Source organism: Pelodiscus sinensis, chromosome 6 (genome assembly GCF_052426305.1).
Source record: "Pelodiscus sinensis isolate ZL-2025 chromosome 6, ASM5242630v1, whole genome shotgun sequence".
Taxonomy (NCBI): domain Eukaryota; kingdom Metazoa; phylum Chordata; order Testudines; family Trionychidae; genus Pelodiscus; species Pelodiscus sinensis.
Window position 1 is genome coordinate 91,615,870 of NC_143057.1, and position 26,439 is coordinate 91,642,308.

At 37.9% G+C, this 26,439-nt stretch overlaps 1 protein-coding gene across 5 annotated transcripts in view; it reads left to right on the forward strand.

Moving 5' to 3' along the window:
- ADAMTS6 (ADAM metallopeptidase with thrombospondin type 1 motif 6) overlaps window positions 1-26,439 on the forward strand; it is a 368,722-nt gene that overhangs the window by 208,669 nt on the left and 133,614 nt on the right. For 3 of the 5 annotated variants that reach the window (XM_075932396.2, XM_006117000.5, XM_089779378.1), the window contains 2 exons: window positions 5,212-5,353; window positions 21,177-21,284. In XM_075932396.2, coding sequence (XP_075788511.1) covers window positions 5,212-5,353; window positions 21,177-21,284 — 250 coding nt within the window. The remainder of the gene's footprint in view (window positions 1-5,211; window positions 5,354-21,176; window positions 21,285-26,439) is intronic. The other 2 variants (XM_075932394.2, XM_075932395.2) reach the window with 2 other exon arrangements.

Consider the following 26,439-nt stretch of genomic DNA (forward strand, 5'->3'; position numbering starts at 1 on the left):
CAAGTCACCAAGGCCTGATGAAATGCATCCTAGAATACTCAAGGAGCTGATAGAGGAGATATCTGAGCCTCTAGCTATCATCTTTAGAAAGTCATGAGAGACAGGAGAGATTCCAGAAGACTGGAAAAGGGCAAATATAGTGCCCATTTATAAAAAGGGAAATAAGAACAACCCAGGAAACTACAGACCAGTTAGTTTAACTTCTGTGCCAGGGAAGAGAATGGAGCAAGTAATTAAGGAAATCATCTGTAAACACTTGGAAGGTGCCAAGGTGACAGGGAACAGCCAGCATGGATTTGTAAAGAACAAATCATGTCAAACCAATCTGATAGCTTTCTTTGATAGGATAACAAGACTTGTGGATAAGGGAGAAGCAGTGGATATGGTCTACCTAGACTTTAGTAAGGCATTTGATACAGTCTCCCATGATATTCTTATCAGAACTAGGCAAATACAACTAACATGGGCCTACTATAAGGTGGGTGCATAAGTGGCTGGATAACCGTACTCCGAGAGTAGTTATTAATGGTTCACAATCCTGCTGGAAAGGTATAACAAGTGGGATTCCGCAGGGGTCTGTTTTGGCACCGGCTCTGTTCAATCTCTTCATCAATAATTTAGATATTGGCATAGAAAGTACACTTATTAAGTTTGCAGATGATACCAAGCTGGGAGGGGTTGCGACTGCTCTGGAGGATAGGGTCATAATTCAAAATGATCTGGACAAATTGGAGAAATGGTCTGAGGTAAACAGGATGAAGTTTAATTAAGACAAATGCAAAGTGCTCCACTTAGGAAGGAACAATCAGTTTCACACATACAGAATGGGAAGCGACTGTCTAGAAAGGAGTACAGCAGAAAGGGATCTAGGGGTTATAGTGGACCACAAGCTGAATATAAGTCAGCAATGTGATGCTGTTGCAAAAAAGCAAACATGATTCTGGGATGCATTAACAGGTGTGTTGTGAGCAAGACACGAGGGCTACGTCTACACTGGCCCCTTTTCCGGAAGGGGCATGTAAATTTCACCAGGCGTAGTAGGGAAATGCGCGGGGGATTTAAATATCCCCCGCGGCATTTAAATAAAAATGTCCGCCGCTTTTTTCCGGCTTTTAAAAAAGCCGGAAAAGAGCGTCTACACTGGCCCCAATCCTCCGGAAAAAGCACCCTTTTCCGGGGGCTCTTATTCCTACTTCAAAGGGCGCTTTTTCCGGAGGATCGGGGCCAGTGTAGACGCTCTTTTCCGGCTTTTTTAAAAGCCGGAAAAAAGCGGCGGACATTTTTATTTAAATGCCGCGGGGGATATTTAAATCCCCCGCGCATTTCCCTACTACGCCTGGTGAAATTTACATGCCCCTTCCGGAAAAGGGGCCAGTGTAGACGTAGCCGAGAAGTCATTCTTCTGCTCTACTCTGCGCTGGTTAGGCCTCGGTTGGAGTATTGTGTCCATTTCTGGGCACCGCATTTCAAGAAAGATGTGGAGAAATTGGAGAGGGTCCAGAGAAGAGCAACAAGAATGATTAAAGGTCTAGAGAACATGACCTATGAAGGAAGGCTGAAAGAATTGTGTTTGTTTAGTTTAGAAAAGAAAAGATTGAGGGGGGACGTGATAGCAGTTTTCAGGTATCTAAAAGGGTGTCATAAGGAGGAGGGAGAAAACTTGTTCATCTTGGCCTCTGAGGATAGAATAAGACGCAATGGGCCTAAACTGCAGCAAGGGAAGTTTAGGTTGGACATTAGGAAAAAGTTCCTAACTGTCAGGGTAGTCAAACACTGGAATAAATTGCCCAGGGAGGTTTTGGAATCCCCATCTCCGGAGATATTTAAGAGTAGGTTAGATAAATGTCTATCAGGGATGGTCTAGATAGTATTTGGTCCTGCAATGAGGGCAGGGGACAGGACTCGATGACCTCTCAAGGTCCCTTCCAGTCCTAGTATTCTATGATTCTATGAACTGCAGTGTAGACATACTTGTAGATATGATTAGACTCAAGCTCAGAAAGTCTCCCAAATTGAAGACTTGAGGTAGTTAAGGTGCATAAATAGATTATATAGTGATTCAGGACTGCACGCTCAAGTTAAAAAAATTCATCACGTTTGTGGTACAGAAATAATTTTTCCCATCCTCTTTTCACGTGTGATATCAAGGACACTGGAAGTTTTTTACAGCTTCATCTGGGTCATCTAAATGGAATAATTGGATTAAAATAGAACAAGATATATCCCACACAATAAATTTACTGCAATTGAAAGGATGTTCTTCCCTTGTCAGTTTCTTTATCCTCATTTGTATTTCTGTGCTTTGATTTGGATTTTAATCTTTGGCCCAGATCATACCTACTGGGTCTGCGCTTGGAGGGAGACCTCCATTCAGAAGTGTGGGCAGATGCTTCCATAACATTTCCTCTGAACTTGTTTGGCCTCTCTGTGTTGTCTGAGATGTGTGCTGGAGAAGAGAATAAAGATGGAAATGGTTAAGGTGGAGGATCGAGAGAGAGAGATGGGTCTCCCAGCCCCATGGAAATTTTCTGGAAAATTTTAATACAGCTTCAGTCTGTATTCAGTTACTTTTGCATAGCCACCCCAGTATCTTCAGGGGCAAGAGGAAGTCCCTGGTAGCATTGTTCTGTTTTTCATACCTCCTGCAATTCCACAATTTCTTACTGTATAAAATACAGAATATCAGGTTTCTATACGAAGTTTGTAAAATGTGTTGATCACTCAAGTAATTTGAAAGAAATAATAGCTCTGGATAGAATGAGAGAGAAATGTAAATTATTCAGTCTTGGTAATGCTGATGTAATCTGGGCCCCTTAAGTGAATAACCGTTTTCTAATAATTTCCTTGGCTTTCTTATTACTGTATCTATTTGGACTCCATTATAATGAGGGTTCTGTCATTAGAGCAGAGGAGGCAAGCTGCTGAATTTTCTTAAGGAACTTAAACTTAGGTGATTTGAAATTAACATGAAATATCTATAATTCTCCCTGCAATCAAGGTGTTTTTTTTGTGGCGTAGGGGGAAAATATATGTGAGATTGGTGGAGAAAAGTAGTTTGATTTATTAAGGCCTGATCCTGTGAACTAATAGGAGTAGGCAGAGCCTAATACACACATAGATCTTCATTCAAGTCAACGGAGCTTTGCAGGGGTCTTCCCATGCACCTCAGTTTGCAGCATCAGGACTTAAAGATCCAATGCTGCACAACTGAAATAGTGTAAATTTCGCTATTTCTGCAGTAGTAGTTAGAGCAGATGCTCAATCCTTCACTGCTTATTAAACAAAATTCCCATTTGAAGTTTGTCTAAACAAGGAACACAGAACCAAGTGATGCTTCTGCCCCATGTAAAATATTGGGCTATATTTTTTCCAGTCCCAAAATGATCAGTGCAAACAGTGGGACATTTGGGTGCACAAGTAATGTAAGATCAAGCTCATCAACAACAACCGTGTTAAAAAGGAAATACAATTTTGCACTAAATCTGGGTTAAAGACAAAAGGACTCTAGTTTTTATCTCTGAATTATTTGCATCTGGTGTCATAAAGATGAATTAGGGAAAAGTTTTGAACTCTGATCCTGCAAAGAATTGTGCATGTGGATAACTTTATACTTGTGAATAGATTCAATTAATTCATTGGTATTACTAACTGCGTAAAGTTACTCATGTGTTTACATGATTGATGCCTTTATTGATACTTGCTTTTTTAATGTTCAGTGTTTTTACTTCAGTAGTTTTGCTGAAATATTTAGAAAATATGAATAAATTAAGGTTAAAAAAAACGAAACAAAGAGCAATGCATAATTAAAGTGTATCTTTCTCTTATCTGTCTCCTAATACAAATAATGAAAGTTCAAGCTGTACCAAATGATAGTTGTAGAATGTTCAGTTGTGAAATTACTTTCACTTGGGCAAAGTTCATGGAAGAGCTTTGGGGGGACCCAAAAGTGTTGGCAAAATTTACAGGAATGTTAGAATTTTTTTTTTAATGTTGGCATAGGAATTCTTCAAAAATCCTAACTGATTCACCTGTGAAATTAAAGTAGAAAAAGCATCTGTCCTATTTAATGTACTCTAACTAAATTAAACTGAAAAATCATATTTAGCAAAGTATAAAGGTTTCTAACAAAGGAACTCTTTCTGACTTTTGGCTTCCTTTTTATTATTTGTTCCACTGCATTAAAATATTATTTTTGAACATGAACATACTTTGAAAAAGACAACAATGATTATAAAGAAGAAAACATTTAATTTTTTCAAGAATGATCCTCGCTTAAATGTGAAATTTGTCAGACTAAATACTACTAACACATTAGAACAGAGACTGTTGACTCAATAGGTATTTTGTCAGTCACCCCACCTTTGGTTGGAATGCTTAAAGACCACAGACCGTTTTTAATATGGTGTCTAATTTTTTGCCCAGATAGAAGAATATTGATTAAGGACCCAATCTTGCAAACACTTAAGCATAACTTTACATATTTGGGGCTTGTTCTTATTTGAAATGATACAGCAGTACAGCTACAGCACTTCAGTGTAGTAGCACTTATGCTGATGGGAGGCATTCATATCCCTGAGAGGTAATAGCTAGGTTGATGTGGAATTCTTCTGTCAACATTAGTTCAGCTTAATCATATGGCTCAGGAATGTGGATTTTTTACATCATGTAGTGATGTAGCTGGGTTAACATAATTTTTAAAGGTATACCAAGCCTTGAATATTCTCACAAAAGATAGAGGAATCCTAACATGCATAAGGTTGCAAAAGTGCTTAATTTTGTAGGATCAGTGTGTAGTCCTGAGGGGTAACTCTACATTTCTTTTATTGGTTTCATTTTTTGTTTTTTTATTTTACAACCAGAAGCGATTCTATTTTTAATGACAATAAGTAGGTTTAGTACAGAAACGAAAATCAGTCTTGTGTGGCTCAGAAATTATTTAAATTTTTAAAGATACTATTAAATCCATTTAATTGTCTAAAATGAGTATTTTTGTTAAATAATATTAACTCACAAGAAATTATTCTGATCTCTTAATTCCCTCCTAATTATAATTTTTCACTATGGGTGTGCCATTTCACTGTTTGTTTATTTGCAACCTTATCTGTTTCACACACCCAATGCTGTTAACACTAAGAGCTAAATACATGATATCATAACTGTAATTAACAGTCAATAGAGTTCCTAATTCCTTTGGTCCTTTATGTTGAACAGTTCAGGCCGTGGTACTTGCCTTGATAATGAGCCTCCCAAGCGTGACTTTCTTTATCCTGCTGTGGCCCCAGGTCAGGTGTATGATGCTGATGAACAGTGTCGCTTCCAGTATGGAGCAACATCACGCCAATGTAAATATGGGGTAAGAAGTCTTAATCCTTATGCTGAGTGTTCTGCTTAGTCATTTGTATATATTCCTTCATGACAAAATTTAGTTAGATGTAATACTGAGTGACACAGTTTTCGTATACTAATCCATGCACTATAGCCTGTATAAATAAAGAGCAAGAAGTTTTAATCCGTATGCTGCATCTTTTGCTTGAGTCATTTGTGTATACTGTATTCCCAAATATTTGGGTAATTCGAATATGTATATAGTGTTGTATTTGTGTCAGTCCTGAAATATTAGACACACAATGTAGGTGAAGTTATACATTTTTATTGAACCAACTTCTGTCAGTGAGAGAGACAAAGCTTTCTAGTTTACACAGAGCCTGACTTTAGGTAGAGTTCTGTGTAAGCTTGAAAGCTTGTCTCTCTCTTGGTATTAATGAATTGTATTAAGTATCCTTTAAGTGAGGCAGGTAAAATAGCTCACAAGGCTCAGTCCTGCTTCCTTTAAAGTCAATTGAAAAACTGTTGTTGACTTCAAGGGGAGCAGAATCAGGCCCCAAATGTATCAAATCCTAAAATACGAAGTTTGTGGTGCTAGCTTTCATTTTTTAATTTAAAACTACATTTTGTGGTCATTTTCTATTTGTTTTGCTTTGTCAGGACTATCTGTTTCAGTTCATGTTTGCTGACATTGAGGTTGTTTACACACTGCTCAATTCTCTTACTAAAAAAAAAGGCAGGAGCATAAAGTAATAAGAAACTAAAGAGCCAAAAAAGAACACTAAAATAGGTGCTGAATAGAATGGTAGAGTGAAAAACTTATTCTCACCCATCAAATTTCAATTGAATTGACAGTAGACATAGTAATAACTATTTGCACACTACTATTTGATACAGTTTAGGCAATGTATTTTAAAATATTGTTTTAAAGAAAATCTTGCAGTCCAAGATTATGTTACAAGGGTGCTTTTGTCAGTAATAGTCATCAAATATATTCAATAGCTGAAAATTAAATCTGAACAAAGCTAAAAAAGATCATTTTGTCATTTACAATGGTACTGTTTGAAACAAGTCATTTATAATATATGAAAGGAAATTAAAATGTTTATATAATTCAAATAAAACAGTGTAATCATTACACTTGCAGTAATCACTTCTGATCGTGCTAAAATACAGAGGAAGTTTATTTTTAATAATCCTTGGGTAATGCATCGGTATTATTCTTGGGATGGATCTTAGGCTGATCGAACAGGGAAGTGGGTTTAAAAGTTGTATATAGCTGGTTGGCTGGGTAGGTCTCCCATTCTTGATCCCACAGCAAAACTTTTTTTGGCCTTTATTGTTTCTCTTTGTTTTCACTTCTTAGCCCTTCTGGTTTCAGGGCCCTGTTTTCTCTAACTACACCTAATACACGCTCTCCTTTTTTCTTCTTTCAAATTCCTATCACACTCTTTCTGTATTTTCAGAATAAGAACAATTCCAGGTATTCAAACCATTATAGGGACTATGATCTTTTAAATTATACTGCATTTTAAATCAAACTGGAAAAATAATGTGCAAAAACTGGTTAATGTTTTCATAGTCTCTTTGCTAATTAATGTTATCATTGATTATCATACTGTACATTAGTTTTCAGTTCTTAAATCAATAACTTTGTCTTAAACATGAAAACAAAGAGAAGTAAGGAAGATTTATGTAAACTTGGTTGCATGATTCTTGCTTTCTTTTTCTTAATTTTCTTCTTTATGTGTTATGTTAAGAAAGACTCCTGTATAGCTACAAAACAGATTGAAAACATAGAAGAATTAAGACACTATTTAAAACAACTCAGTAATTATAGCATGACATCACCAATGCTGTGAACTGATGTGATCTAATGTACCACATCAGTAAGTCAAGCAACAATTTTTAAAAAGTGTCTCAAGGAAAAGATAGCACTTTTTAAGAGGATCTAAATACAGGATTCAGAATTGTATGTATTTTTACAACAGATTGTTTAAAAGTCCTAGTACATCCTATCTGGTATATAATGTACATTTAAAATATTATCCAGAATAACCATTATGTATCTGAAAGTACAGTTTTTCTCATGTAATAATACATATTTCAAGTGATGACTTTGAGAAAAGAGGAATGTCTTCTCTGTGAGTTTGATAACAGATTGGGAGCCCTCATGTGAAAAAGGGATTCTCAAATGAGTAAGGGTTTGTAGGATTGAATCCTGCATCTAAATGATAGGAAGAACTAGACTGAATATTTATTAATATATTTTCATTTAAAACAATCACAAAACCGTGCTTTGGGTGCCCTGCTTAATTTATTTTTCACAGTAATTTACTGTAATAACTTGTTCATTTCACTTCAATAAAAGAATACATAAATATGTATCAGTAGACATAATAAAATACAACTCATTCATGGTAGACATAATACATTCCTTCCAATAGTCAGTCCTCTCCCTGTCAAAATGCTTGTGGGAAAATATGGGCATTATAGTGTTTCCATTAGGTTAACAAATTTGGACCTTGCTGGCTGAGAGGGGAATGAATTCTGAAGCAAAGGAAACTTTACTGAGAATGATCTACTAAACAGTAGATCCCTTTCTCTGGTTTGACTAACTCCACTGATCTCAGCTATGGCTGTATAGCATGGGAAGAGAGACTGTCAGCCTCTCAGATAGAAATGTGTGGGAATTTTCTTGTGAAATGGTTTTTCATTAGAAAATGTCTATGTTGAAACCAAAATTTTTCACGAGAATGTACAGGTTGTGCCTCTCTAGTCCAGCACCTTTGGGACCTGACTAGTGCCGAACCAGAGAATTTGTTGAACCCCAAGTGGTCAATATTGTCTAGCAATATTACTGACACTTCCACCACTTACTAGGCTCTTAGAAGACATTTAGGGGTAAATTAGAGCTAAATAACAGCACAGATCACTGGCAGCCAGGACTGGTGACTATTAACAAAACTTTATGGGACTGTGGGAAACTGGGCCACACCCATGATAAGTGAACATCTGTCTAACTAAAATCATGCCTGACCACAGATGTTGCTGGACCAGAGTATGTAGGCTAGAGAGGTTCCACCTGTACCTTGTTCTGACAAAACTTTCATCAGGAATTGTTTCTCAGAAACAAGATGAAAATTCTCTTTAAAACGAGAGAGAGATTCCCTGCATGCACAAGTTGGAACACTCACTGGGATGAGAGAGATCTAGGGTCTGAAACTTCAGTCTCCATTGAGTGCCCTAGCTACCAGGCCGTTGAAGGACGGGTCTCTTTCAAGTTTTCCTCTTGGACCTCTTTTACTTCATATAGCTAATTAATTGATCAAGAGAGAGTGAATAGCTCAGTAGTTTGGGCACTCACACTATGGGAAGTCTGAGCTTATGTTCTTGTTATTTTCCTGCATCCAAGGACAGTGGATAACCCTTGGGCTACTGAGTCAGTCTCTCTCACTCTCCCAGTGTCTCCTGTTGGAGCTGTTCCACTTTGTATAAATAATTAAATATTCATGGGGCCAAAGAAAGTGAGCTATCCTGATTACAGCCAATGATAAGGACACTCGCTTAGGATGTTTGAGATTAATGTTCAAATCAATGCTCTAATGACAATTTAACTATTTATTCACAGTGGAACAGTTTCAGTATAAGAGATTGTAGGAGACGTACCCTGGAGTAGGCAGTAGATGGGTAGATAGGGAACTGATGTTCAAGTTCCTGGCTCAGATTAGGTAGAGTAAGGACTTGCACCTTGATTTCCCATAGATCAGGAGAGAGCTCCAGCCACTGGTCTACTGGTCGTTCCAGGGTAGGAAACTCTAGGGGTTTTTTTTAATGAAAAACTTAAAGTTGGAATGGGAAAATGTGCTTTACAGGGAAGGCAGTACCTGACTCATGGGATGACTATCCAAAAATTGCAGCTGAATGCAGACAAACCATGAAAAATTGTGGAAAAATAATAATGGAGCTTAGTATTTCCGTTATTATTTTTCCATAATTGTTTACTGTTGACTACCTAGGGGCTGAGAGCAGGAGCTCCCACTGTTGGCCACCCAAGCTTTTAACTGTCAGAATTGCAGTGGAAGCCTAATATTGTGGGATCTGCAGTTTCCACAATATTGCAAATGAAGTAAAGTATTTATTTATAATCTTAATCTGCTCTGGACATGTATTGACAGACACTGCAATATTAAAGTCTCCAGGACAGATTCTGCTATCATTTATACCTATACAAATTCCATTGTTTTTTAAAAACCTAAAAAATTTCAATAGACCTGCATAAATGCAAGCATAATTTGCACATTATTAATTGAATGCACCCATCTCATTTGGGATTGTGACTTCCTCAGCAATCAAAATTTCAGATAGTACTTCAGCCGAGATCTCATCCTCCAATAGAGAGTCTCACAGAAATGAGTCAGAAAGGAAGGAAAACTTCAAGATTCCCGTTAAAAACATCCCTGTCATATTTAGGTAGGCACCATTAGGGACTATTTAGATCTATTTAACACTATACTTAATTTTTGATACTGCAGATCCCACAATATTAGTCTTCTACTGCAGTTTTGACAGTAGTTGTGCCTGCCATGCGCTGTGCTGACAGTGTGAGCTCTAGCTGCTCTAGGATGGAGATCAGGAGCCCCTACTCTCAGCTCTGGGGACCAAAACCAAGAAAGCATGGAGAAGTAATAATGGGACATATTACCACACTGGCTTACTGATGGAGGAGGGGGTGATAAAGGGGCAACTACTCCAGGGCCCAGTAACTCAAAAGGACTTGGGGTTCTCGACTGCTACTGTGGTGGCCAGCTGCTACTGCAGCTGTGGTGGCCAGAGCCCTGAGCCCTTTAAATAACTGCTGGAGAATCTCTGGCACACTCCAGGTGTCTCTGAGAACTAGTTGGGGGGAGTGGTGCAGCACAGCAGGCAGGCTGCTCCACCGCCACCCATCCGCCTGACTTCCTGTCCCCTCCAAGAACATGGAGCCGTGCCTTCCCAAATCTTGCCTAGAGGCCCAGCAATTATGTTGTACTCCCTGTTACACAAAGAAAAAGGCCCATTATTATTTTTCCTTGGTTTTCTAATTCTTATCCTCAACTGAGATGAAATTTTGGACAATCATCCTATGATTCAAATAGGGCCTCAGATCTATTTTATATATTAAGGTTGGTATTTTCAATAGGAGTTAAGAGAATTCAGGACCTAAATGCCACTGATTTGTTGGTAAGAGTTGGGCATCTAATTGTCCTTTATGGCTTTGAAAATTCTAGGCTTATACCTTTCTTATTATTTATAAAAGAAATAAAATTAAAATGATCTAGTTATATTCAAAGCTAGCTTTTGTAAGTGATTTCTATCACTGTTTCCCTGCCCATTCTCTCTTTGTGTTTATGGCATTTACCTTTTAATTCTGGTTTCCAATTTGATCCTAATCCTACAAACATACACTTTCTTAATGTTAAACACCTGTCCCATTTATAACTCATGCTTACTTTAAGTACACACACAAGTATTTCCAGGATCAGAGCCTCAGATTGTGCTTCACTGAGTCTGTCTTTCTGTGTTGTACAAAAGTGTAATACTATAAGTCCCTCGCTGTGAGTGGGCCTCTGGGTGGTAGTGGTAGCATTAGTGCTATTATTACTGCTACTACTAAACAAAATATCTCCTTAGTTGCCCTTCCTACTGACAACATAGTTTCAGTGGGAACCTTGCTGCCGTTAGCTGGATGTCCCTTTGATTGTCTTGTAGTAGCTGCCATAGGATTGGATTGCCACTAGGCCAAATTTTCCCATAAGATACAGCTCTCCCTGAAGTCAGTGCATGTTTTAAAGGCATTGTCCCTTACTGGGTGTAGTGCAGAGGAGTTTTGTGAGGTATCAGGCACTGTAGTTCTCTGAGCATTCATGTGGAGCATGGATATTGCTATACTTTTAAGTTTACGTACAATTTGAACCTCCCTGGTCCAGCACCCTTGGGACCAGAGTGGTCCTGAACAATGGAATTTGCTGGACCAGGGGAGGTCAGGCGTCCTGGCTCTCCCAGGGCTCCCCTCCTGGCTGCCAGTCTGGGAGAACCCAGAGGCCTGACCTCCTCTGGCCCACCTGCCTGGTTCTGCTGCTCCCCAGCCTGCTTGCGGGGCTCTGTTCCTGGGGTTCCAGGCATAGCACAAGATGGCAGCTGCTCCTGGGGTTCCCAGCCCCGTGTGAGATGGCAGCTGCTCCTGGGGGTTCTCTGGCCCCACACACAGCAGCAGCTGCTCTTGGGGATTCCCCAGCCCCACATGCAGCACTAGCTGCTCCAAGGGTTCCCTGGCCCCGCTTAAGGTGGCAGCTGCTCCCGGGGTTACCCTGGCCCCACACGGAGTGTCAGCTGTTCCTGGGATTCCCTGCCCCTGGCTGTAGCGTCTCCCAGGGCTCTCTACCCCCAGGTCCTTGGTCCTGTGGGTTGCCACTAACCAGACTGGCTAGTACTCTGAACCTCTTTGGCCGGGGCTCTCTGGTTTAACAACATCTGTGGTCCTGCCGGACATCCTGATTATAGACAATGATAAGGACACTCGCTTAGGATGTTTGAGAGTCCTTATCATTGGCTGTAATGAGATGTTCAACCTGTAGTATGCATTCCTCTCTCTGACAGCCAACCATAACCCCAGAATTCCACACTCTCTTTGAGTGCTAGTGCTACTGGTTGTACAAGGTCTTTGTCCTTGAGCAAATGCAGTGAGAACATTTGTTACTGGCCTCTGCGTAAGGTTAATAAGAGGGGTGGGGAGCTCCTTTCCTGTATCCCCTAACCTGAGAACACCTGCACAATGATTGGTTGAAGACTGGTTCTGGATTAATTCAGGAAGGAATCTCAGCTTTGAGCTTGAATATTCTTGTCTTATTAGTTTAAGTAAAACTTGAAATATGCATGATTTTAACTGTGGTTTTTATAGTTTAAAATAATGCATATTAATAATAAAGCAGTGCATTGTTACTGGTTTGCATCAAGTCATAGAACTGGGCCTCAGATTCTTAGGCCAGTGGCTAAAATCTCAGGCATTTTTATAGAGGTTAGCACTTTATGCATATGGTTGATTTTATGTGGTGCATTTTATTATCTGTGAAGATGTTGACTGCTAATGTGGACTTATGGATAGTGCTTAGTCATTCTTTAGTATACTAATTGCTTCCTTTGCTGCTGCTACTTTTAATGGAGCCAAACTGTTTCACATGTACAAATGCTGGCTTCTACTGAAATTAGCAGGAGCCATCTATGCACATCTAAGAATAGAGTTTTGCCCGTACATTGAATAATGTATTTTAACATGTACTGATATTTCTCTTGTTGGTCATGGTCTGATGTGTGTAATGAAGCTCTCCAGTCAATTTGTCATCTGGGATAACATCTTATTTGCATTTTGTTTGTGCATGTCTGAGTGCAAATGAAGTTCAAGTCATGCAAATTATAATAAGAAGCACTTACATTGCCTCATAATGGGCAGCCTGAGTATACTTTCTCACACTAGCGAGTGCTCTTGCTACTTTCAACAGCCTACCTAAGATCTCATCCGCACTCACATCATATTGGAACTGGAGAGAACTCATCTTTCCTACCAGATAGCAGTGACTGGACTAGCTGTGCCTCTGCTGTTCTTGGGAATCCTCTTATAAGACAGTGGGAGTGCCCATGAACCTAATTGCCACCAATGGAAAGTTACAGGAATCTTTAATAAAGAAATCCAGTGTCACTGATATTCATATCTTCACTGATACATCCTCCCTGAGAACCAAATTCTCTGCCATCTATTGCTTAGGTCCATATTTATCTGTTTCCTTCCTTGAGTAGATTACAGTGCCAGGTAAAGCTCTGGACTGTGTGTGGCTTGTAAGGATTTTAAAATCAGACTGTGTAAAAATGTGTAAGCTAAAAAGGAAACTACCAGTTAATTTTCATACGTTTCAAATCCAGAAAAAAAATAATGCAAAAGAATGAATGAGCAGGAGTTATTCCCAGTTCTAGAGTACTTCTTTCGATGAAGAATAAAACTGAATAAGGATTGAAGTTATAGTTAACATCGTAGTAGGGTGCTCTAGATTTAAATATTAAAGGGACATAAAAGTAATGTCTTGTCACGCTTTTATTTTAACATGTATGTTATTTATATACGTGTGTGTGTGTATGTGTGTAGATATATATATAAAAAATCAATGCTGCAAAAGTAACATGACCTATCACTTGTGGGTGAATGAAATGTTCCTTGTTGTACACAAGTAATCTACTCCAGCTAAGTGATGATGATGAGATATGCTGTTGGGGCCTTTGTGATGACAGAAATAAATGTGAGGAAGTGTGAGCAGGTTCTAAGGAATGCTTTTCCAAAAAAGAAAGAGAGAAATTATCTGAGGTCTTCGCCAGAATAACTGACAGTTTAAACCTTTTCTTCATTCCCTCAATCACTGACATTATGAAACAAAAGGAAAAACTATGTAGCACTTTAAAGACTAACAAGATGGTTTAATAGGTGGTGAGATTTCGTGGGCCAGACCCACTTCCTCAGATCATATTCTGGAAGAGAATTGGCATGACCAAAGGAATACAATGAAAAAAGTAAACACATTATTAAACTGACAAATCAGATTTAGTACAGAGAGGGAGGGGGAAATAGCTATTTGAGTCAATGAATGGCTAATCAAGGGTGATATGTGGGAAACTATCTTTGTAATGGTTAAGGTAATTAGCATCTTTGTTAAAGCCCGTTCGTAAAGTATCAAATTTAAGCATGAAAGAAAGTTCAGAAGTTTCCCTTTGTAATCTGGTTTTCATAAATTCCTGTCGAGTTTCTCCTAACTCACTGTATCATGACCACCTTTTCCACTTGATTCATATCATACTGAAGTCATATTGTACTTTAAAATTTGTGTTTGTTAGAAGAGCATAAATAATTCAGTTGGGCCCTGATTTATAGCTTTTTGTATCTAGTTCATAAATATGTGCTAAAGAGAAGAGTGAAGGAGATTTGATAGCATTCTTCAAGTTTCTGAAGGAGTGTTCCAAAGAGTATGGAGTTAGGCTGCTCTCAGTGGTGGTAGATGACATAACAAGGACCAGTGGTCTCAAGTTGCAATGGTGGGAGGTCTAGGTTGGCTATTAGGAAAAACTGTTTCACTAAGAGAGTGGTGAAACACTAGAATGGGTTACTTAGAAAAGTGATACAATCTCCATCCTTATTAGTTTTTAAGACCTGGGTTGACAAAGCCCTTGCTTGAATGATTTAGTTAGGGTTGGTCCTGCTTTGAGCAAGAAGTTGGACCAGATGACCTCCTGAGGTCTCTTCCAAGCCTAGTGTTCTAGGATTCTATAAAACTTTTTGTAGTCTGAGAGAGGTCCTGAGCTTTTAATGATTATATTTTATCATTATAGGCTCTGTAATACCTATGGGCATGTCTACACTACACAGAAGATCAACACTGCCACAATTGATCTTCTGGGATTCGATTTAGCAGGCGTAATATAGACCTGCTAAATCAAACTCAAAGGGCACCCCCATTGGCGTAAGTACTCCTGCTCCTCATGAGGAGTAAGGGAAGTAATTCACGTGGCTGGAGTTGAGTATCTTACTTCGACCTTCCCATGTAGTTTAGACCAGGCCTATTATTTTTTAAGGTGAGACTATTTGTATCAGTAAGGGTCCAATCATGCAGGTTTTTCTAATTCAAATTATTGAGGGCTGTCACGTTTGCTTGAGAAGTACTTTAATGATTATTCCTCAGGGTAAAGACTAGTTTGAACCACTGCTTTGTTCTTGAACTGTACTTGCATCTTTTAAGATTAGAATAGGTACTATTAAGGAGAACTATAGACTTGGCTCTTTATAATGCCTCATGGATTTTTCACTCTTTTCCATCCTTTCCCTTATAGACTCCCACCAAGGCAACATCATCCACCACCCTGACTCAACTCCCACTTTCCCCACCATAACATTTCTGTGTCCATTTCTCCCTACCTTTAAAGAGCACACAGAAGTTAAATGTAAGTGTACCACCATGGCATGTAGGCCCTATAGTTCAGTTTTAAATGAAGGAAAGGGAGTCAGTGACCAAATGGGGGTCACAAAAGGTTGGTAGATTACAAGGTGGATTAGGAGCCATAAATGACAGTTCAGAGGCTGGAAGGTGATTGGGACAGAGATAAGAAATGCTGTGTGGGCCTGAAAGAAAAGACGTTTGTTTCAGGCAGACTTACTGGGTGGGACCTCTGTTGTTATGGAAAGGTTCAGATAAGCACCCAATATTTAGTCAAATAAGATGGTAACATAGTATGCAAAAATCATTTAAGTTTAAAAATGATACTTCGCATTCCTTCAGCATGCTTTGATTCATAACATGCTGCACCGCTTAATGAGCATTTATGGAAATGGAGCATTAAAATACTAACTTTGGGTGCTTATCTGAACTGAGCAAAACCTCTGAACTGTCTGAGGTTCCCATAATCACCCTCAGAATTCTAAAAATGTTACAAATAATGTTTTTGTAGTGAGGGTGGTAAACTAGCCAGAAATTTTGCAGTTCTCTGTTAGAATTCAAAAAAATTAATTTAATGCTCTGTTTTAACAAATGCTCATCAAGGGGTGCAGCATATTATGGATCAATACATTCTGAAAGAATGTGAAGTCCCAGTTTTTAAGATTTTACAATTTTATTAAGGAAACTCAAATCCCAATTCTATCACTAATTCATGTTTGTAGTCAATGTATTTCCCATCTTATTTTTCTGAATATATTGGGTTTGGAAAAAAAATTAGTGAATATTATTTGAGGCTTTCATTCAAGTCTAGATTTTCGAAACAGCACAGCAAGTTGATTTTTCTCATATTATTGAGTTTATTATTGACTTTTCATTGTGCTGTATTGTTATCATTTTATCATTATTGATATTAATATGTAGGATGTTTATCTGTTACATAATTTTAAAATGCCAGTATGTAACTCTGCATGACATACAGAAAGCGGCTCCATCATTTATAGCATACAGGCAAAAGGAAGATAATTTGATTTGCTGTTTTTTTTCTCTAGATGGGTTCAGCTTTGTTTAATTTACTGCAAATACAACCATCCGAATTCCAAACTGAAGTCATGGAGCCCTAAGATACACCGTTACAGGTTGTCATCTATCTTGTCTTAATCTTGTGAAAGGCCTCAGCTTCAGTTTATGTTTCCTGGATTTTTAAAACAATTTCCATTGTTTTTGTTACAAATTAATAGGTATTACATCCAGAAATTCAGTGACTGACTTTGATCAGCTTTCAGATTGATCAACTTTCAGATTGCTCATTGATCAGCTTTCAGATTGTTTCCTTCTTTTACTATGACACATTTCGTACAACAGGATTAAGATCTATTTGAAGTTGGGAAAGGCTATATTATTTTCATTTGATGTCCGAAAAGGAGTGGGGCTATTGGATCACCTTATGTAGGTTTTGTTTTGTGTGATAAAACATCAGTAGCTTTTTTAATAGTGGCTCTGACCCTGACCTATCCATGGTAGTGCTCTCAGATGGTTTTCAGACTGGCTTATTGGAAACAGCTGTTTAGAGATGTTATTGATAGGATAATGGTAATGAGGAGAGTATCTCAACTCCATAATCAAGTAGTAAAGTTACTGTCAGGTTTAGTGCTGCCCTGGAGGGCAGAATGCTTTGTGAATCATAATTATTTTAAAGCCTTTCTTTCTCATTTTTCCAAAATCAATTGAAAATTAAGAGCACACTATCAGATTTATCCCTGATGTAATTTGTAATTTCCAGTAGAGTTATGTTACATATATCTGAATTTCAACTTCTATTTTTTGAAATAGCATGTTAGGAGAATACTGAAAATGTTTACAACTGTTATATCATTTAAAATAATAGACAGAAATATGTCTTTTTAAAATTCTCTATATAGAATAACAAATTGTGCTGTTATGGTCAGTAAGGCCTTAGTGTTCCCATCTTTTCCCAAATAAAAATATTATATACAAAATATAAAGTAGATGGGGAATACTGCTTAAAAACTATTAAGGAAAAGTCCTTAATAGTTTTATGTAATCCATTACATCATTCTTTATGTACCAATCCTGAAGATTTAACTGAGGCAAACTTCCACTGAAGCTAATTCAAAACTGGATTTGTAATATTACTTCGTTCTTATACAACACTTTTTATTAGTAGATCTCAAAGTGTTTTATAAATGAGGCAGGCATCATTATCTCTATTTTACAAGTAGGGGAACAGAAGTAAAAGGACTCCAGTGGCTGAGCTGGAACTCAGGTCTCCTACCAAGTTATGTATTGGTAGTAATCTATTATAGGGTAAGATTTATCTGTGTGTTGCAGTAACTTTGTGCTGCTCCAATATCTCAATAAAGCCAAGCTGTAGCAGAGAATCTGTCCCACAGTTGTCAAGAAATATTTAATAACTTTTTACTTTGATATTGCTACTCTGACATTGGATGGATGAAATGTTTATTCTGATTATCATTTCTCCCTTAATAGTAAAGTACAAATAGGGTACATGTAAAACTCAACTGAGGGAAACTACAGATGTTGATATTTTAAATTGATATTTGACGTTACAGATAGAATTAGAAAACTGTGGGCTGTACTGAAATTCATCTTATTAGTAGCTAGGCTGTTAGCTAGCCTAGAGGTATGGTAAGCATGACTCTGAATTCAGATGACCCTGGAATTTAAAGATGTTTAAAATCCAAACTAGGACCAAATCTGACGTTTTGCAAATGCCTTTTGTCTTTATAATGAGTGGAATCAAAACACTGTATTCAAAATCACAAAAACTTTGGGCTGTTTAAAACTCTGATCCAGACTTTGCAGTCTGAACCCAACTATTAATTTAAACATTAAAATTGCTCAGGCGCAAACATAAGAAGTCAGGATACATGCAGGATGATTACAAATGAGGTGAGATCTCTATGACATTTGCATCAATATGAAAAAATGTCTAAGCCACATGTTATGGTATACGAGCCAAAAGAACATGAACTGGGACATGAGATCACCACACCTTATCTGAAAGCTGAACCAAAAAATATAGGTTGTTCAGTTGGGAATCCTTACTAAAATGGATTGGAGTCAAGAATCCTGGTATATGTTTATGGTTTGGTCTGAATTTTTAAACAAAGTTTAATCAAGGTAAAATTAATAAATCCAAGAAATCGATTTTTCAAGGTGGTATTTTTTTCATTTGTTTGATTTGTTTTTTCCTCCCCTCCATAATCTTTTAAGCAATTTAAGCTTGTTACAATGTGTTTCTTTCTGAGACCGTTGCCACATGAGCACTTAGAGTGCAGCAAAGGCAGGAGTCTTTCTCAAGATGAGGTTATCCAAATAAGCTTTTTCAGCACTTCAGTGGGGAAAAAAAACCCATATTTGAAAATTAAGGCAGTTCCCCCATCAGTCAACATAAAAAAATCCAGGATTACTTTTGCACATGGCAACAATTCCTAAAAAGGAGTCACTGAAGTATTAACTAATTCAGTAATCTGATTTTTCTGAATAATATAATCTACTTCAACTGAGCTCCAAAGAACAATAGAAAATTGCAAACAAGATGCAGACCATACCATTAAAAGTGGGACAAAGGTTTTAGAAATAACATACAGCCCTGATATTCTCACTTATTTTCCAGCCAGCTGGGATCATTTTATTGCAATATATTATAGGAGGTGGTTCCTTTAATATTTCCTATTTGTACCAACATTGAAGAGAAATACGCCAGAGGCCAAATCCTGCAAATATTCTCTGGGCACATCTCTTACTAATTTTAATTACTTCAGTGGGAATTTTGCTTATAGGATGGCCTATAGGATTGGATTCCAAGGTACTAATATTTAGTGGAAGCATATAGTAAAGGACCGTTACTATAGCTATTAATATATAAATATGTACAGCAATATTTCTGTATGTAGTATAGTGGAAGAAAACTGAATCTCGGAGCAAAGTTCAGATACAAACAAGGTGCATAAAAGATTCAGCCTTAATATAAGTGTGGAAGACAAAGAACCTAATTATAAAAGTGTGCAGTATTTATAAAAATATTATTATAAAATGTGAAATGTAAGATACAAATGCTTCATAATGGAAATTTTCACTTCTTTTAAATCTGAACTTTTGTGAAAAGAACATAATGAGGCCTTTATAGTCATTTCTTCTGAGAAACATCTAATTTTGAGGGGAGAGTTGATCAGTATCTTTGATTTACTGATATAGCTTGGACCTTCCTGGTCCAGCAGGGTTGGGACCTGACTGGTCCCTAATTACAGAATTTGGCAGACCAGGGGAGGTCTCCCCTGCCACGGGCCCCGAGCCAGATGGCCCCTTCTGTCCTACCCCCAGTCTGCTGCCGTCAGCCCTGACCCAGGGCTGCTTTTGGCAGCTGGGATTCTCCCTCCCTGGCCCATACTGCCATGTTCAGCCAGATTTTCCCAGCTCTGCACTGCTGCTGGCAGTTGGGGTTCTCTGGTTCCATGCTGCCGCAGGCTGCCACAGACAGCCAGGCTTCTACGGCTGCTGGCCCCATGCTGCCCGAGGTTCCCCAGCTCTGCTCTGCTGCAGACTGCCGGGGTCCTCCAGTCCTTGGCCCCAGCACTGCTGTGGGACTCTTCCAGTCCTGCTGTCTCTGGCCCCAGCTGAGCTGATGGCTCTCCTGCCATTAGGCTCCAGTGCTCCCTGGTCCAGGAGCATATGTGGTCTTGCCAGACCACAGATGCTGCCAAACTGGAAAGTACTGGTTTTCAGAGGTGCAACCTGTACTGCCTTTTCCTTTAATTCTTTAAATATGTGTGTGTTTGCATCATTCAAAGAGCTATAGTAGAAATAATAATTGAATTTGATCATTTAAAACATCTGTCTTATTATTTATATTTACATTTTAAATTTAAAAATTGTATTTATTTGTGTTTAACAATAAAAAGTCCCATCTATTAATAAGGTGTACACTCTGACAATATTAGACTCCCATCCATATAAAGATATCACCTCCCAATATAACACAAACATTACCATACAAATTAACAAATATAAAAGCAAAATATTTCCCATTACACACCAAATAAAGAACATAATCCAAAAAGATGGATTTTGCAGTGTACCCTGAAGATTCACAAATAGGGGCTAATTTAAATTCATACAATTTCAACTGCAAAAGTCAAAGCATTTTAGAAAAAAACTACATTGATTTATTTGATGCCAGCAAGAGTTTGGGGCATGATAATATAAATCATACTATGAAAATCTTATTTATAAATCTGGGAGGTCTAAAAGAATCAGTGTATTATTCAGTTGTTACAAAATCTGCATACATTATTTTAGTTAACAATGGTCCAAGCTCAGAACCTGTATGATTTAAAATAATGGGAATAAAATACAATATTGTTCTTTTTTAATATTTCAGAAGTAAAGTTATTCTACAATTGTATATTTGAGGTAGATAGGCAAGATAATGAGGATACAGCAGCAGGCAGTAAGACTTCCTTTTTAAAGGCGTCAAATGCAGTATTAGTATTAAGCAGCAGGTTCTGCTTATGACAGAACATCACTTTCATGGAAACATGGAAGACACATTTTTGTAATCTACAGTTGATACTGCCAGATTTTGTTGGCAGAATGCTCGTAGGCAAAAGTATAGTGGCTTTGAAATTATGCCAAAATAGTCTCCAAACTCTTTTAAAATGCATATATAAAATTCTACCCATTGTTACTATCTCTATTCAAAACAAATTGTGTGTGCGCGCGCACACAAACTTTTGTAGGAGGACTGGAAACAATTTTAGACTGTTATTCTGATCAACTTGCTTTTGCCTTCTTTCCTAGGAAGTGTGTAGAGAGCTCTGGTGCCTCAGCAAAAGTAACCGCTGTGTTACTAACAGCATTCCCGCAGCTGAGGGTACTCTTTGCCAGACAGGGAGCATTGAGAAAGGGGTGAGTTCAAATGATTTATTGTTTTAGAAGAAATTTAAGCCCTGCAAAAATGAAAATCTGAAAGTGCTTATTCTTTGATGCTTAGATAACGTGCTAATTCAGAATATATTTATATATTGATCTCCTCCCTAGTGGAAAAGTCCTAAATAATTTGATAGAAACTAGTTTTTTTTAAAATAGTACCTATAACTTAATAAGAATTGTATTCCTGTTATAGAATTTTGTAGGTTGACTTGAAAAATATGCAAAAAGGGTACTATTCTCTATCAAATTCTCTAGTTTTTTTTAATACATTCTCATAAAAACTCTATTGCTTTCATGTTTATTAAATTCTATAGTACTCTTTCATAATGGATTATTTTAACTCTGGGCTCATCATGTTTTCATGAACGAGGCATGACATATATTTGGAGACTGGAAGTTTTTGTTTTGCTCAAAGAAAAAAAAGTTATTCGTCCAGCAATAAGCCAAATCACTCAGGCGTGTAGAAAAAAGCTGTCAGAATAAATGGTTTCTTTATGGTCCCACATTTACCACTGATAGCTGTTTTGGCTTTTAGAGTTATTTCTATAAAACCTTGTTGTTTTCATAACTACTCAGTTTTAAAGGACTTTTCCATAAGAACTGATAAACTTACAGATGATAAGGGTTAACAGTGATACCTGTAGAAAGTAATTGTTTGAATGGAGTTACACAGAAGTTTATTCTCTTCTGTCTCAGGTTTACAAAGTCTGTGTGTAAGTGTGTCTGCACATATATATTTTTAATAAAAATCTAACATTTTGTTTGATTAGTAAAGATATCTGTTAATTTCTTTTCCATGGAAATGTTTTATGGACAAAAATGTATTTTATAACTGGAGGCCAGAGTCAATTCAGAACTTCTAAGCTAAAGTTGGAACAGAAATATTTTAAAAGAAAACAATTTATTGAATACAGAAACAGACCTGAAATAACTTGAGTTTCATACATCCATTTTGGAAGATAATATACAATGCACTTTACACAGAATCAAGTGATGACAAGAGTAATTATATAAAACCATTCTGATAACTCTCTGGGAATTTCTCAATGCTACATTTGCAGAGCAGTCCCTAAAACTTACTGTTCCAAAAGGATTTATGCTAACAATGACAACTGTCATCTCTACCCAGTTCTGACTCTTGCCATGTTAACTGAGCTAGTTTCTACCAAAATAATGCTACATTTTTACTTACAATCTGTTGTTTAAATAAAAAGAATGAAAGTTTTTGAGGAGCTGTCAATTTTTTAATCTTTTCTGATAACTTGATTCAGAACATACTGAGTTTAGAAGTATTGGTAAACCATGTAAAATAATTTCTTTAATTGGGTCATTAAAAAGTATGTACAGTTAGATAATAAAAATCTGGAGACCGTCACATTCTACCATAATTACATTTTATTAGCATAATAGAAAATTATAATCTTAATGAACAGTCTAGATTTATTTTGGAATTATTTGCTCTTGCTAATGACAAGAAGTAATTTACCTCTGTTTATATGTCTAAACTCATGAGCGGGTCTACCAATGGGGGGGACAAAAGGGGAAATTACGATGGGGCCCAGCAACTCAGTGGCAGCAACCAGAGCACCAGGCCCTTTAAATTGCCATCGGAGCACGGTGCTGCACATGCAGCATAGCTTGGGGTTGCTGGAGCCAGCACCACACTCACAGCAGTGCTGAGGGCTGCCCCTGGGCCTGCGCCTTTTGCCAGAGGCCCTGCCCCTTCCAGAGGTGTGGAGCCAGAACCCTTTCCCCAAACCTTGCCTGGGGGCCTATGATGGCTGTCGGTCCCGCCGCTCATGAGCCTACCGTGAAGGAGTAAAGATGTTCTAAAACACTGCATCCACGGGCTAGAGGTTACAATCATTCTCTTCATTACAAAATATCATATCCAGCCATCTGTGATTTATTCCATCATTGGAGTTTATTAGAAGTTATGGGAGCATGTATATTTTTTTCCACTGTAAAATTATTCATCGTACTAAACAACAAAGAAGCTTATCTGTAAATTGAAACTTCAAAGTATCTTGTAAATTCATAATCACTGATAACAAAAAGCTGTAAATCAGAAATTCTTTCCAGGTGTGTAGTACAGTTCACCACACACCGAGGGAAAATTATACCTTGCATTTTAGTAACACCTATTATTGTTATTATTTATTACAATAATAATATATGTAGTGAAGCCCACAACCAAATTGGGCCCCACTGTGCTAGGCACAGTCCAGTCGTATAATAAATGACAGAACCTATCCCCAAAAGCTGAGCTGTATGTAAAGTATTCAGAAAACCATTTTCTGCTTTCAATTTCATTTGTGTAAATTCTGAGTAAATGTTAAGTCAGAGAAGTTACTCAAGATTTACAATGATGTAAATGAGAGTAGAATTTGTGCAAGTGTGAGTAGTAATTACAAGTCTGCAGAGCTGGCAACAATATCTGTAATTAAGAGTACCTAACATTTTTATTACAAGACCCTGCTTTCAATAAGCTTGCCAAACTTAGTTAAGAATAAAACAGTTAAGAAAAAAATTGTTGGGCACGTAGAAGAACATAATTTGTTGGGCAAAAGTCAACATGGTTTCTGTAAAGGGAAATCATGTCTTACTAATCTATTAGAGTTCTTTGAAGGGGTTAACAAACATGTGGACAAGGGGGATCCAGTAGATATAGTATACTTAGATTTTCAGAAAGCCTTTGACAAAGTCCCTCACCAAAGGCTCTTGTGTAAATTACATTGTCATGGGATAAGAGGGAAGGTCCTTTCTTGGATTGAGAACTGGTTAAAAGACAGGAAACAAAGGGTAGGAATAAATGGTAAATTTTCAGAATGGAGAGGGGTAACTAGTGGTGTACCCCAAGGGTCAGTCCTGGGACCAATCCTTTTCAACTTATTCATAAATGATCTAGAGAAAGGAGCAAGCAATGAGGTAGTAAAGTTTGCGGATGATACTAAACTGTTTAAGATAGTCAAGACAGAAGCAGACTGTGAAGAACTTCAAAAAGATCTCACCAAACTGAGTGATTGGGCAACAAAATGGCAAATGAAGTTTAATGTGGATAAGTGTAAAGTAATGCACGTTGGAAAAAATAACCCCAACTATACATATAAATGTGATGGGGGCTAATTTGGTTACGAAAAATCAGGAAAGAGATCTTGGAGTTATCGTGGATAGTTCTCTGAAAACGTCCTCACAGTGTGCTGTGGCGGTCAAAAAGGCAAATAGAATGTTAGGAATTATTAAGAAAGGGATAGAAAATAAGACACAGAATATCTTACTGCCCCTGTGTAAAACTATGGTACGCCCACATCTTGAGTACTGTGTACAGATGTGGTGTCCTCACCTCAAAAAAGATATTTTGGCTTGGAAAGGGTTCAGAAAAGGGCAACTAAAATGATCAGGGGTTTGGAACAGGTCCCATATGAGGAGAGACTAAAGCAACTGGGACTTTTCAGTTTGGAAAAGAGGAAACTGAGGGGGGATATGATAGAGGTATATAAAATCATGAGTGGTGTGGAAAGGGCAAATAAAGAAAAGTTATTCATTAGTTCCCATAATATAAGGACTAGAGGACACCAAATAAAATTAATAGGTAGCAGGTTTAAAACTAATAAGCGAATGATCTTCTTAACATAGTGCATAGTCAATCTGTGGAACTCCTTGCGAGAATGAGGCTGTGAAGGCTAGAACTATAACAGAGTTTAAAGAGAAGCTAGATAAATTCATGGAGGTTAGGTCCATAAAAGGATTTTAGCCAGGAGGTAGGAGTGGTGTCCCTGGAGACGGATGGCATGAGACATATCGCTTGACCATTGTCTTCAGTCCACCCCCTCCGGGGCACCTGGTGCTGGCCATTGTCGGCAGACAGGCTACTGGGCTAGATGGACCTTTGGTCTGACCCAAACTTTAACCATTTGGGCTGAATTTTTTTATGCAATTTCTCCCTGAGGCTGAAGATATTTTGAAAGTTTAAACAGAAACAGTTCAGCTAGTTCTGACAGACATTAAGGAATAATACATTGTTTTACCAATGTTAAATTCTTACAATTGTTTTGTTGAGAAGCTCTAGTACTGCCATGTGTTGGTGCAGGAACTTGAAATTTGGCAAGGTGTTACCCTGAGCCAGAATGGTGCCTTTTGCTTTTCCTGTGAAAACCCAGCCAGATTTGGCTAAGGTAGGAGCCTTAGTTATTATTGTTTGTCCTTATGTCATGCACTTGAGGTCTTATTAGCTAAGTTAACTCCAGAAAATTGAAACAGTATTGTTCAAACTTTGTTAGGTAAGTCACCAGCACTTTTAAAAAGGTCATAACATACAAACTGCAAGTAATATAATATATATAATGCTCATTTTTATAAATAATAATGCACATTTGTGTCATATTTAAGCAACTCAAAAACATTAACTTTTACTTAAGCTATCAATCTGGACTTGTTATAGACAGTGATTTGAAATAGGTTTGAAATTGCATACCATGATAAAAATTACAGACAGGCAAAAGAAGGTATAGTAGGCAATTTATCCATTTTCGGATGAAGATAAGGTAATTGTTGAAGTGTTTTATTTGCAGACACTTTGCTTATCATTGTTTGGGGTATTTATGTCTAGGTTTGAATAATCACTACCAATTTAAATTGCTTTTAAATCATGCTCCTACATACATCTTGATCATTAAACTCTCTTTGATTACATTGTATCCACAGTATTTTCCTGGTTTGTTTTCTTAAATCAACAAACAATTTTTGATGCAGTCACTGAAGTCCCTGTGTTCTCTCTCAGCCCTTTCTGCCATATTCCTTCCCTGCCTGTCCTAGGCAGGAACTGCATTACTGTGGGCAACGGGATGCTCCATCCCTGTGCTGCCATTACCTGGAGGCTCTGCCCCTGCAGCTCCCATAGGCCAGGAAGCTGCAAGGGGTGGTGCTAGCAGATGAGTAGTGGGCAACTCATCAAATGGGAGCTGTGTCCTGTTAGCACCCAGCACCCCAATATCTTGCCCCAGCTCTGAGCCCGCTCCCATACCCTAACTCCCTCTCAGATCCCACAACCCATATTCTGAATCCCTCTCACACCAAGACTCCCTCACACTCCACCCTGAGCCCACTCCCACGCTCCAAACTGCGTGGCCCC